A 14,513-nucleotide genomic window follows, 5' to 3' on the forward strand; every position below is an offset into this window, starting at 1 on the left:
CGGAGGCCTCTCATGTTTACAGTGATGGAACGAACACATGCTGCCTAAACAACGCGCTCCAGTGTCGGTGAGGGCTGTATTGCTGAGAATGTCGGGATAGGACTGGGAAGATCCTGGCTAAAATCCTCACTCATGAAGCTAACTTGACCTTGGGCGAGTCCAGCAGAAAATGATGCTTCTTGGACTTCAGCTCCCATCATCCCTGACTTTGGTCTATGCTTGCTGGGGCTGATGGGAATCTGCATCCCAACATCTGGAGGGCTCCACATTGACTAGCCCTGGCCAGTGGCCTACCTAGGGTCCCTTGTGCCCTTGGCAAGGAGCTGCATATGCCCACCCCTCAAAAAAAAGAACCTTAATCCAACACAGAAGATTCAATGGCATATGCTCTCAGGTTAGGCTGTAATCTTAACCCCATTTACCTGGGACTAAATTCCACTGATGGGACGTGGGTGGCTTATGGGTCGCGGGTGGCGCTGTGGGTTAAACCACAGAGCCTAGGACTTGCTGATCAGAAGGTTGGCAGTTCGAATCCCCGCGACGGGGTGAGCTCCCGTTGCTCGGTCCCTGCTCCTGCCAACCTAGCAGTTCGAAAGCACATCGAAGTACAAGTAGATAAATAGGTACCACTCTGGCGGGAAGGTAAACGGCATTTCCGTGCGCTGCTCTGGTTTGCCAGAAGTGGCTTAGTCATGCTGGCCACATGACCTGGAAGCTGTATGCCGGCTCCCTCGGCCAATAAAGCGAGATGAGCGCCGCAACCCCAGAGTTGGTCACGACTGGACCTAATGGTCAGGGGTCCCTTTACCTTTAAATTCCACTGAAATTTACTTCTGAGATTTGGTTAGGATTTTACTGTTAGCGTGGATAAGATTGTGCTGCAGAGTCATCTTTAAACATGCTTACCCATAAGTGAATCTAATGTGAATTCTGTTGGGTTTGGTATATAATTTTAGGTTTGCTGTTTTAATCTGGTCTAGAAGTAGTGACTAACTAAATGGAATATAACTGGTTGGCGTCTGTCTTGGGCAACAATGGAGGAGTGCACCTTTGGGTTTGAAGTCAAAAGGTTGCAGTGCTATGGCTGTAGAGACTGATGCAGGAGAGACATGTTTTGTTGCAGCTGGGGCAGATGAATATAATTAATTGTGCAGTATTCATAAAATAATCAGAATAAATAATAAGGCTATGGGCAAGTGGTTCTCAGTTCTAACTGAATAAGGTCAGCCTCAAAGATAGAGGAAAATCCCCAGAAGGAGACGCCTTCCACAAATGATGCTTGATGGTAAACAGGGTTTTTGTTCTCCTGGCATGTTAAAGGGTGCATGAAGTTTTTCAGCTGTGACTCTGTTGTCATCCTTGGAGAATTCCAGAGCAGAAGACCAGGTGAAACCAGAAGCTCTCCTGCTTGTGGCAGAATTGCTGAAGGGTTTGGCACCTGCTTCAGCAAAGCAGCATCTTACAATGCTGGTGAGGATGACAGTTAGGATTAAGCTGCTGCTGCTACTATACAAAGTTTAGGCTCAGTTGTTTCTTGCTGAAGCGATCTTAGAATTCTGCCAAGCCTTAGATCAGTGCTCACATTATACGTGGTGCCCACAATATGTTGCTCAGGATTGCAAATGTGCCTTTGGATCCTAAAAAGTGTTGACCACCACCTGGGATACAGAAATGATATTGGCACATGATTATGGCTGTTATTTGTTTGTCATTTCTATCAGCCTTCCCTTTTGTTTACAAAGTGCTTTATGCAATTTTTATATCTTTCATATCTTCTTCAGTCTGCAGGCTGATGCCCTGTTCTTGGGGATTCAGCAACTGTACCCATTTAGTAAATAGCTTGCACTGCAACTCCATGCTCAGAACTAGGGGCCCCCTCCAGTCAACCTTTTTGTTTCATTTTCCTGTGCGCTTCCCTTCCCTTCCCTTGAGCACAATGGAAAGGAAGCAGACAACCAGGTAGTTTCACACCACAGGTTTGAGATCCCCCAAAATTGTGCACTCAGTTCTTTCTTTGTTTCCCCACCCCACTCCCTGAAGGGGCCACACACTGCCCAGACCTATGATCCTTGCCCATCACCTTACGAGATGGTTGTGAGCAGGTAGAAGAGCCGGGACTCTACCAACCAAGACTGCCTTGTAACCCAGGAGTGCCAAGCAACCGTGTGATTTTTGTGGAGTGTGTGTGCTACCTGCTGGGGTGGGGGCTAATTTGGCCAGTCCCCCTAGGTACACCTCTGCCTAGGCCAGTCAATCTCTCTCTTAAGTAGGGTTGTTGCAAGGGTATAAATGAGGGGTTGGTGATAAAGGAGTCCATGGACACTGCCCTAAGCTCCTTATTGGAAAGGCTGGATAGACAGGTAATAAACCCTGACATCTGTATGACTTGCTGCTAGGAAAATAGAGATAGACACAAGCAGAAAGTTCTACTCGTAGCAGACTCTTATTCACTCACATTCCCCAGGTCTGGTCTTTAAAGCAGGTATTAGGGCTAAAGCATGTGGAAGAATTGAAAACTAACTTCATCCAATGGCATATATACAGTCAGGTGTGTTTCAGTAGCAATGGCGCACATACATATACACACATTTACAATACTCCATGCTTTAGCAGAGCACTAACCTCTCATTCCCCTTCATGGATCACTGCCTTGCCGTGGTGAAGGGGCTTGAGTAACTCAGAGAAGCTATGAGCTATGCTGAGCAGGGCACCCAAGATGAACAGGTCATAGTGGAGAGTTTTGACCAAATGTGATCCACCTGGAGGAGGAACTGGCAAGCCACTCCAGTATCCCTGCCAAGAAAACTCCATGGACAAAGACAACAGGCATATAAAAGTTATGACGCTGGAAGATGAGCCCCTCAGGTCGGAAGGCGTCCAACATGCTACTGAGGAAGAGCGGAGGACAAGTACAAGTAGATTCAGAGCTGATGAAGCGGCTGAGCCAAAGCTGAAAGGATGCTCAGTTGCGGATATGCCTGGAAGTGAAAGGAAAGTCCAGTGCTGTAAAGAAAAATATTGCATAGGAACCTGGAATGTAAGAACCATGAACCTGGGCAAGTTGGATGTGGTCAAAAATGAGATGGCAAGTATAAATATTGACATCCTGGGCATCAGTGAACTAAAATGGACGGGAATGGGCGAATTCAGTTCAGATGACCATCATATCTACTACTGTGGGCAAGAAACCCGTAAAAGAAATGGAGTGGCCCTCATAGTCAACAAAAGAATGGTGAAAGCTGTACTGGGATGCAATCTCAAAAATGATAGAATGATCTCGATACGAATCCAAGGCAGACCTTTTAACATCACAGTAATCCAAGTTTATACACCAACTACTGGTGCTGAAGAAACTGAAATTGACCAATTCTATGAAGACTTACAACACCTTATAGAAGTGACACCAAAGAAAGATGTTCTTCTCATTATAGGGGATTGGAATGCTAAAGTAGGGAATCAAGAGATAAAAGGAACAACTGGCAAGTTTGGCCTTGGAGATCAAAACGAAGAAGGGGAAAAGCTAATAGAGTTCTGTCAAGAGAACAAGATGGTCATCACAAACACGCTTTTCCAACAACACAAAAGACGACTCTACACATGGACATCACCAGATGGGCATCATCGAAATCAGATAGATTATATTCTCTGCAGCCAAAGATGGAGAAGCTCTAGACAGTCAGCAAAAACAAGACCTGGAGCTGACTGTGGCTCAGATCATCAGCTTCTTATAGCAAAATTCAAGCTTAAACTGAAGAAAGTAGGAAAAACCACTGGGCCGGTAAGATACAATCTAAATCAAATCCCTCATGAATACACAGTGGAAGTGAGGAACAGGTTTAAGGATTTAGATTTGCTGGACAGAGTGCCTGAAGAACTATGGATGGAGGCCCGTAACATTATACAGGAGGCAGCAACGAAAACCATCCCAATGAAAAGGAAATGCAAGAAAGCAAAGTGGCTGTCCAACGAGGCCTTACAAATAGCGGGGGAGAGAAGGCAAGCAAAATGCAGAGAGATAGTGAAAGATACAGGAAATTGAATGCAGATTTCCAAAAAATAGCAAGGAGAGACAAGAAGGCCTTCTTAAACGAGCAATGCAAATAGAGGAAAACAACAGAATGGGAAGAACCAGAGATCTGTTCAAGAAAATCGGAGATATGAAAGGAACATTTTGTACAAAGATTACCATAATAAAGGACAAAAGTAGTAAGGACCTAACAGAAGCAGAAGACATCAAGAAGAGGTGGCAAGAATACACAGAGGAATTATACCAGAAGGGTATGGATGGCTCGTACACCCCAGGTAGTGTGGTTGCTGACCTTGAGCCAGACATCCTAGAGAGTGAAGTCAAATGGGCCTTAGAAAGCACTGCAAATAACAAGGCCAGTGGAAGTGATGGTATTCCAGCTGAACTATTTAAAATTTTAAAAGATGATGCTGTTAAAGTGCTACACTCAATATGCCAGCAAGTCTGGAAAACTCAGCAGTGGCCAGAGGATTGGAGAAGATCAGTCTACATCCCAATCCCAAAGAAAGGCAGTGCCAAAGAATGCTCCAACTACCGCACAATTGCACTCATTTCACACGCTAGCAAGGTTATGCTTAAAATTCTACAAGGAAGGCTCAAGCAGTATGTGGACCGAGAACTCCCAGAAGTGCAAGCTGGATTTAGAAGAGGCAGAGGAACCAGAGACCAAATTGCAAACATGTGCTGGATTATGGAGAAAGCTAGAGAGTTCCAGAAAGACATCTACTTCTGCTTCATTGACTATGCAAAAGCCTTTGACTGTGTCGACCACAGCAAACTATCTGTCTCCTGAGAAATCTCTATGTGGGACAAGAAGCTACAGTTAGAACTGGATATGGAACAACTGATTGGTTCAAAACTGGGAAAGGAGTATGACAAGGCTGTATATTGTCTCCCTGCTTATTTAACTTATATGCAGAATTCATCATGCAAAAGGCTGAGCTGGATGAATTCCTAGCCGGAATTAAGATTGCCGGAAGAAATATCAACAACCTCAGATATGCAGATGACACAACCTTGATGGCAGAAAGTGAGGAGGAATTAAATAATCTTTTATTGAGGGTGAAAGAGGAGAGTGCAAAATATGGTCTGAAGCTCAACATCAAAAAAACGAAGATCATGGCCACTGGTCCCATCACCTCCTGCCAAATAGAAGGGGAAGAAATGGAGGCAGTGAGAGATTTTACTTTCTTGGGCTCCTTGATCACTGCAGATGGTGACAGCAGCCACAAAATTAAAAGACGCCTGCTTCTTGGGAGAAAAGCAATGACAAACCTAGACAACATCTTAAAAAGTAGAGACATCACCTTGCCAACAAAGGTCCGTATAGTAAAAGCTATGGTCTTCCCAGTAGTGATGTATGTAAGTGAAAGCTGGACCATAAAGAAGGCTGATCGCAGAAGAATTGATGCTTTTGAATTATGGTGCTGGAGGAGACTCTTGAGAGTCCCATGGACTGCAAGAAGATCAAACCTATCCATTCTTAAGGAAATCAGCCCTGAGTGCGCACTGGAAGGACAGATCGTGAAGCTGAGACTCCAATACTTTGGCCACCTCATGAGAAAAGAAGACTCCCTGGAAAAGACCCTGATGTTGGGAAAGATGGAGGGCACAAGGAGAAGGGGATGACAGAGGATGGTTGGATAGTGTTCTCGAAGCTACCAGCATGAGTTTGACCAAACTGCGGGAGGCGGTGGAAGACAGAAGAGCCTGGCGTGCTCTGGTCCATGGGGTCACGAAGAGTCGGACACGACTAAACAACAACAACAACAACCTCTCATTACTGGGGTATTTGATTAATTATAAAAGGATACTCTCAATTAATTTTGCATGTGTGTATATATATAATAAAAAGGTGGTGAGCGGGTGGCGCTGTGGTCTAAACCACTGAGCCTCTTGGGCTTGCCGATCACAAGGTCGGTGGTTCGAATCCCCGCAACAGGGTGAGCTCCTGTTGGTTTTTCCCAGCTCCTGCCAACCTAGCAGTTCGAAAGCACACCAGTGCACGTAGATAAATAGGTACCGCTGTGGCGGGAAGGTAAACAGCGTTTCTGTGTGCTCTGGTTTCCATCACGGTGTCCCACTGCACCAGAAGTGGTTTAGTCATGCTGGCCACATGACCTGGAAAGCTGTCTGTGGACAAACGCCGGCTCCCTTGGACTGAAAGCGAGATGAGCGCTCCACCCTATAGTCTCCTTTGCCTGGACTTTACCACCCAGGGGTCCTTGACCTTTACCTTTTACACACACACGGTTACAAAAGTTGCAGGTGCTAGATACCTTCTTAGCAACAAAGCAAGTTATTAGCCTGCAGTTACATAATCTCTGCATTGGCTGTTCTGTCTGTGGTTGATGGGAACTGGAGCCCCACATCTGGAAGGCAATTCCTGATCTAAAAGCAGAACTATTACTTTATTCAAATTAACATTTGTGAATCAGTTAATATCCATTATGATAGGAACATAGGAAGCTGCTTTACCATGGGGTCATCTAGCTCAGTGTTGTCTATACTGCCTGACAGTAGCTGTCCAGGATTTCAGGCAAGACTATCCCCCAGCCCTATCTAGAGTTGTCAGGGATGCAAAGCAGATTCTCTGCTACTGAGCTATGGCTCTTTCCAATGTCTCTGATCTATGGCCTGCTGACTGGGACTGATGAGAGTTGGATCCCAGAAATATCTAGAGGACTAGTTTCCCCATCCCAAATTTAAAGACCAACGTACATGAGCAGGGGTAGGCAGACTCCAAGTTTATGAGATCCTGTTGTTGATAGGACCCCGAAACCCACGCATAGGAACCATGTATTGAATGTTGGCTTGGGTGGTGCTCCTGGACATGCATTTAGAATAAAGAAAAGCACCGCCTGCTCAGGTAGCAATTTGTTTTCACTACCAGAATCAAAACCTTGACTCCAGTCCTTGGTTTTCCTCCAAAATTTGTTTCAGCAGCTTAATGGGGGGGGCTGTTTATTGTTGCAATTGCTAAACCACTGGGCATCCCAAACCATTGCTGATCTCCTGCAAATCACTCAAGAGCTTCATCTATGTTCTGCCTGCATCTGTATTGTGGGACATTGCAGGGATGGGAAAGATGTGGCTTTCCAGATGTTGCCTGACTCCAACTTCCATCATCCTTGAGTATCAGCTATGCTGGCTGGGGCTAATGGGAGCTGGGAGCCCCAGAAAATCTGGAGGGCCATAGTTTCCACATCCCTGTCCTCAAGCTTCACATCCCTGCCACATTAATATGCCAGCATTCACATACATCAAACCCATGCTTCCCTGTCCCCCCAGGCTCTGGAATACAAACAATGTTCTGTGTCTCATACTGGGAATTTTTCCTGAACTGGAGAACAGACTTTGGCAACGTGTTTTCCAAAGGCATGGAGGTTTTTGAAAGGGTGGAGTGCCTCTTCAAGCCATGACTGATTGCCAAGTGGCAGCTGGACCCCACAGGCTGGACCCCATCTGGGACAATAAGAACCCCAGCTCACCATTTGTGACTGTCCTCCTCAACCAGTGTGTGGGCAAAGCCATACTCTGCCACTTCTACTTTGCTGACACCTGGATGATGTTCAGCAAAAATGTTCAGGAGAATCAGCCATCACCAACACACCACATCCTCAGACTGGTCAATGAGAAGTGAGTGCTATCCTAATTCTTCTGTGTGGGGGGATTGATAGAGATGTGCCTTAAAAGGAATTATTATCCTCAGTGGGGCCATCAGAGTAATATGCACCAGAGCCAAGCTAGCTCTCCCTTTCAATGAATGAACCTTGTTACTAGGCACTATTGTGAATGAACTTAAGAGAGTAAATACCTACACCGTGCCGCCAACCATTTACTAAAATGTAACCACAAGGCACAAGTTGCCATCTTTTTTTCTCCTTCTGAAAGCATAAAAAGAGACTACTTGTGGATGATCTTCTGCAGCATCTGTTGATTTTTCCAGCTTTGGAAATTGGGTTCATTTGGATTTTTCCAGCTTTGGAAATAGGAGCCCAGCATCTGGCCCAAGCCTCCTGCCTTCAAAGGGAGACCTTTCGCCATAGTAGCGAGGAAGAAAGTTCAAGTTGCTTAGAGACCTTTCCGTGGGACTAACACCCAGCCTGGTGAGGATTTTATCAGCAGTGTTTGGGATCATTGGTTGCAGAAGGCTCCCATAAATCCGAAGGCATTCCAGGGTGACGTGCAGGATGGTGTCTTGCCACTGCTGCTCCTCAGGATCTTCACGACGTAGTTTCCAAGGTGCGTGCCTCTGAAGAAAGCCATTTGTCTGCCTCACGCAGTCCAGGATCGATTCTAAAGCTTTGTAGATCTGAAAGCGTTCGAAGCAGTCGCTCACATGAGCAGGCAGGTCTTTCACTGATGACACCAGTTTGTAGTCCTCAGCCATGGCTTTGCCTCTCCTATTAGCATCCATGACCTGAGGGAAACATGCCTCTGAAAAGCCTGGGTAGCTTCCGCTGGGGTTGAGGCTGGGGGCCGTGCACCGGTTAAGAAGACCCCCCAAGGCATCAGCCAACTCTGAATTGACCAAGTTGACAGCCTTCTCATCATAGTAGTCGCAGTCTCGCTCAGGGACACCCTGTCTCAGCAGGAAGTACCGAAAGCCATCTACTGAGTACCGCTGGAAACAGGCCTGAGGGTCTACCACATTGCCCAGAGTTTTTGACATCTTCTGCCCTTGAACTGTCCAGTGGGAGTGCACCAGGATTTTCTCTGGAGGCTCCAGCCCCACTGCCATGAGCAGGGCAGGCCAGTAGATGGCATGGAACTTGAGGATATCTTTGCCCACAATGTGGGTTGCACTGGGCCACCAGGTGTGGTGTGTGTCAGGATAACCCACAACGGTCAGGTAGTTCACCAGGGCATCGACCCAGACGTAAATGGTCTGCGTCGAGTCGTGGGGGACAGGGATGCCCCACTGCAGCCGCTTTTGGTCACGCGACACAGAGAGGTCAGGCAAGTCCTGCTCCAGCCAATGGAGCACCTGCTGGTGGAAAGGCTCAGGGGTTATGGCTGCCTTGCTTTCCTGGAGCCATCTCAGCAAAGGTTCCCGGAATTCGGACAGTTTGAACATGAAGTTCTCCTCTTTGGTCCAGTGCACCTGAGATGCAAGAGAGAAACTGGTCACAACCTTTTTTTTTTTTGCTGTCTCCCCTACAAATAGTTATTCATTTGTTTATATTCATTGCACCTATGATGGAACATTTGGCCTCCCAGATATTGCTGGACTATTACTCCCATTGACCTTTATAGTTCATAAGTACAACTCCCATCACCCCAAACTATGCTGGCTGGGGCTGATGGGAATTAGAGACCAACAACATCTGCAAGGCCAGAAGTTTCCCCACATCTGCATTACATTTATATTCCCCCCATGCTGAAATCCCAAGGGAGCAGATAAGACTAAGTATGCGACCATGGCTGTGCGGATGTTATTGGTCCAGAGATGGAAAGAAGATAAAGTCCCTACCAGAGAAGAATGGCAGATCAAGTTGATGGATTATGCTGAAATGGCCAAAACGACCAGAAGAATCAGAAATCAGGAAGACCGAAATTTTAATAAGGAATGGGGAAAGATTATAACTTATTTTAAAAACCATTGTAAACAGTTAAAATCGTTAGTAGGATTGGAATATCACTTGTATTTTAATGGTGAATTTTGGACACAATGGAGAGGTAAAAGATTTTGGATTATCATAAAAGATGCAGGAGGAAATGATTAACAATAGGACCCACAAAGGGGAGGAGGGAAGTCGAGGAGATTCCTTGGAATCTTGTTTTTATGTTGTAAGTTGGACACGTGACTGTAAAATTCTAATTTGAAAAACCAATCAAACATTTATATTCCCCCTTTATTTCATAGAGTTTAAGGCAGCATATCTAGAGCTCCTAGGCAGCCTCCCATCCAGGCACTGACCACTCTCAAACCCCATGAACACTATACATGTAAAGCAATATCCTGGCTTTAGCTTCCCCCAAAGAATTCTGAGAACTGTAGTTTGTTAAGGGTGTTGGTAACTGTGGCTCTGCAAAGGTAATGGAGGGCAGGTCTCCTAAAATCTCTCTGCACCCTTACGAAACTACAGTTCCCAGGACATTTTACTGAAAGTATAGCACACATGAGTCCTCAGACTTGCTAGGCTCCAGAAAAATTGCTACACGGTATTCCTTCATACCAGGACGGTTCAACACATGACCCAAGGGCCACATGTCACCCTTGAGGCCCTCAGCAACATTTGACTCTCCCCAACCACGTAAGCAAGGCACTAGGCTTTGAGAAGGAGGCATGAGGGTCCTCCTGCCTCCTTTCCAAAACCTTGTTCCTGCTTCACCAGCTTCGGGAAGGAGGTGGTGCTGCTTAAGCCTCATACCTCCTTGCCAAAAACCAGTACCTCATTTATCTGGCAGCATGAGGGGGCATCACATTTTAGCATTCCAGTCCCCATGACAACACGGCATGCGGTTTGCTGGTTCTGTGTTGAAGTGCTCTTGCAGCCCACTTAGTATGAAAAGTTGGACTGCCCTGCTTCAGCCAATAACCAGGAACCATTATTCATTTCCCCCCAGCATTTATACCATGCCTTTCTATAATAAAGCAGGCTCATTCACACAAACACCAACTATACCCTCCAAAATGGATTAAGTATCAAACAATGTATAGAAATAAATCAAATTCCTCATAATATGCAGAAAATGTGCACCCAGAATTAAAGGCCAAATTGTTGTTTCTGCATAATCCGAGGCTGTGCATATGCTGCATTGCTTGGTGCCAAGAGAAACCAAATCCTATAACCTGCATAAATTGTGCAAATTAAGCAACCCTAATGTGTCTGCTTATGTTACACCAACAAGTCGAACCTGCAACAAAATGTTGCAGTGCTAAGTGTCTTGCTTGGACTATTCAAGGTCCCAGCCAGCCACGTTCTTTCTATCTTTCCAGTTTCCATTCCTCCTCCCACACAAAACTCCATCATCATTCTGCGCCCACTAAATTTGCTCAGTCCTCACTTAGTTCCTACCTGTCACCTTTATAGCTTTTATTCCCTTAAGGTTTTTGTGTTTCTACAAGGTTCCTCTGAGCCTGCTGCTAATTCCTTCTTATGCAGTTTTGATATATCAGCAAAATAAAGATTCAGAGTCAGAGAACTTTCACTATTAATGTACAGGATTGGTTTTTCTTTGCTTCTCATAGAATACAGAAACACAACTGTTAAAGGCTTCTTACTGGAAATCTTGCTCAGCCCCACTTGCTCACTTCTGAGATTGCGACAGGTATTACATATTAACTTTGCAAACTGAAGGACTAGAAACTTGCTTTTCAAATCCCCAGGAAATTCCCAGGATGCTGAATTTTCCACCAATTATCAGATTTCTATGCTTGTGCAGCATGATTGTGAAGCACACACATATTTGGCCTCATAAAGGTAAAGGTAAAGGGACTCCTGACCGTTAGGTCCAGTCGTGGATGACTCTGGAATTGCAGCGCTCATCTCGCTTTATTGGCTGAGGGAGCCGGCGTACAGCTTCCCGGTCATGTGGCCAGCATGACTAAGCCGCTTCTGGCGAACCAGAGCAGTGCATGAAAACGCCGTTTACCTTCCCGCCGGAGCAGTACCTATTTATCTACTTGCACTTTAACGTGCTTTCGAACTGCTAGGTTGGCAGGAGCAGGAGCCGAGCAACGGGAGCTCACCCCGTCACAGGGATTCGAACCGCCGACCTACTGATCGGCAAGTCCTAGGCTCTGTGGTTTAACCCACAGCGCCACCCGCGTCCCTTATTTGGCCTCATACGTGACTTAATTGCTCAGTCATTTCTGCTATAATTCCACCTGTAAAAAAAGCATGAGATTGTGTGTACCAATGTTGCAAGAAACATTTGCATTTTCCCAATGCCCCTTCCTATGCCAGAGACACATTATAGAAAAAGGAGCCAAATTTCTAAGCCATGACTCATATAGCAACCTCTTCTCATCATTCAGCCTCCCTCACTCACACAGAAGGTTTGTGTGCTTGCAATTGAATGGCTGGACAGAATCACTTCTGGAGCGATTTTGCAAGATGCAGCATTGCTTGGTGACACTACGTAACCTCGTGGTGTCTGCAGTCATTTGGGAATCAGCCATGCAGTAAAGTCAATGTGACTGTGTTCTTGCTACTGCATGAAAAGGAAGGGGCAGAGGAGGATTTCTTAGCAGGATAAAAAGAGGTAGGTCTTCAAATATAATAATCAAAGGTTGGAGGGGGGAAAAAATCAAAGCAGTGACTATGGACTTGAGATTTCACATCAGTCTGCCAATGTGCTCATCAGAGGCCTTCCTCAAACATCAAAGTGAGGGGGGTGAGGTATAGAGAGAGGAGCTGTGTACCCAACATACATTTCAAGCACATTTAAATCACACCTGTTCCCCAAATAAGAATCCTCAGAACTGTAGTTTATCCCTCACAGAGCTACAGTTCCCAGCACTCTTAATAAATGACAGTTCTCAGGATTGTAGGGGAACGGCAGGTGTTTAAATGTAGCCAGGGTCTTCTCACTTTGTTACATGCCATGTGTCTCTGAAATGCTCTACCAAAGCAGGGCCACCTAATACCTACTTTGCTAAGTTTTCAGCAGCATGGAAATATATTTCTTTAACACCCACCCACCAGCTTCTAACTCTGAAAACTGAAACAATTTAATTGTTTACAGTTGCTAATCCACTGCTCTCAATCTTCCTTTAAATTTTTTAATAGTATTTGTTTTATTCTTATGTGACTCAACCTGGGAATATTTATGGTGAATAAATAATTAAATTTCAGAAGTATCACTGAAGCCTTTCTTGCTTAAAGCCAAGGCAGAGGTAAGATGAAAAGTGTTTCTAAAATATAACTGCATCTGTGTGCTTCCTATTTGCCCCAAATGCTTGTTGAGATGTGTTGCATGAGATCATAGGGGCCATCCTAAAGCAGACTCTGCAGCAAATCCCAAAAGATACTTCCCCGAGTGATGGAACCCTACAAAACAGGGCTTCCCTATCAGAACTGAAAAGACACAGAGGGGAACTCATACAGAGGTGCTTTTCATTACCTGGTGGCCACTCTCAAGCGAGACCATGTGCCTGTTGCCATGAGCATCAGGACGCTCAGTGACCTGGGAAGCAGCCAAGAAGGTTTCTTCAGCAGTACAGTACCAGCCTTCATAGTGGGCCTGGTAGAGCCAGCCCTGGTCCTGCAGAGCAGCCCAGAAATGCTCTACAGCCCGTTTGTGCCGAGGTTCTGTGGTACGGATGAAGTCTGTATAAGAGATGCCCGCCTCGGTGAAGAGTTCTTTGAATTTAGCTGACATACAGTCACAGAACGGTGCAGGGGAACTGCCTGCAGCTGCTGCTGTCATCTGGATCTTCAGACCATGTTCATCAGTTCCTGTGCAGAGAAATAGGAGAGTGCAAAGAATTAAGAATCTAACAGACCTGGTATCTGCGGGCCTCCAGATGTTGTTGGGCTACAACTCTCATCATCCCCAGGGAGCCTGACCAATGATCAAGGATGATGGGAACTGCAGCTAACCAACATCTGGGTAGCCAAGGTTGGAAGGCTGCACTAGACAGACTTCTAATGTGATCCAGCTGATCTGATGTTCTTAGGGCTGGAAAATGGAGAAAACTGGTTATATGAAAGGAAAAAGAACCCCCCTCCCCAAATATGTTGTTGGACTACAGCATCCATCTATCATCTCTGCTGGCAATTCTGGCTGAGACTAATGAGAGTTGCAGCCCAAGAACATCTGGCAGCTAGGTGGGTGGGTAAGGAGTGTGTCAAGGCTGTTGCTGCCACTGCAGCAGCAGTGATGCATTACTGTCTGGGATCTGCTGCCCCTGTGGATCCTGCCCACAAAGCGACTGCCTCACCTTCCCTCGCGAGTTGGCTGGTTCCGCACACTTGCATGCACACGTGCTTCACTGAAACTTCATTCTGCTATTTACCCATCTCCCCGCGGAAAAGATTGTAAGCTTGAGGGAGGTAAGCCTCCGCACAAGGGAGACGAACACAACAACAACAACAACAACCGCTTTAAAGAACGCTCAAGGAAAAGCCTCCACCGATCAGCAACATCTAGCATCCTTTGACACGAGAAGAAAACCCACCACCCATTCACACAACCCCCTTTGCCAGCCCTCTCACTGACCCGTGGTAAAGCGCCCTCTTCCGCGGCCCTGCAGCTCCCGGTGCCGGTGCAGCGCATCAGCCAGCACCGCAGAGTACAGGTGCCCGATGTGCGGCGGGCCGTTCGCGTAGAAGATGGGCGTGGTGAGCAGCAGCGGCCGGCCGCTCCGGTCCGAGGAGTGGCAGCCTCTCCGCGAGCCCTGCCCGGGGAGGAGAGCAGCGCGGAGCAGGCGGCGCGCGGCAAGGGAGCGGAGCAGCAGCAGCAGCATGACCACCGCACGCGGGGAGGACAAGGAGGCCACGCCCCTTCTCAGGCGCCCCTCCCCCTGGCCGTA

General features: G+C 46.5%; 1 protein-coding gene across 2 annotated transcripts; it reads right to left on the reverse strand.

Annotated features, from left to right (window-relative positions):
- Nucleotides 1-2,424: 2,424 nt before the first annotated feature.
- Nucleotides 2,425-14,505, reverse strand: MARS2 (methionyl-tRNA synthetase 2, mitochondrial). 2 transcript variants are annotated; one of them, XM_083596701.1, is made up of 5 exons: nt 14,201-14,505; nt 13,103-13,437; nt 7,519-9,134; nt 5,802-7,481; nt 2,425-2,622 (listed from the first exon to the last, which is right to left on the reverse strand). In XM_083596701.1, the coding sequence occupies exons 1-3, from the start codon at nt 14,445-14,447 to the stop codon at nt 7,992-7,994; spliced, it is 1,725 nt and encodes a 574-aa protein (XP_083452827.1). In that variant the 5' UTR covers nt 14,448-14,505; the 3' UTR covers nt 2,425-2,622; nt 5,802-7,481; nt 7,519-7,991. The 2 variants fall into 2 exon arrangements, with proteins under 2 accessions (XP_083452827.1, XP_083452826.1); XM_083596700.1 differs by having other exon boundaries at nt 5,802-9,134.
- Between the last annotated feature and the right edge of the window lie 8 nt (nt 14,506-14,513).

Source organism: Podarcis filfolensis (assembly GCF_964270895.1).
Source record: "Podarcis filfolensis genome assembly, chromosome: Z".
In the NCBI taxonomy this organism is placed as follows: Eukaryota; Metazoa; Chordata; class Lepidosauria; order Squamata; family Lacertidae; genus Podarcis; species Podarcis filfolensis.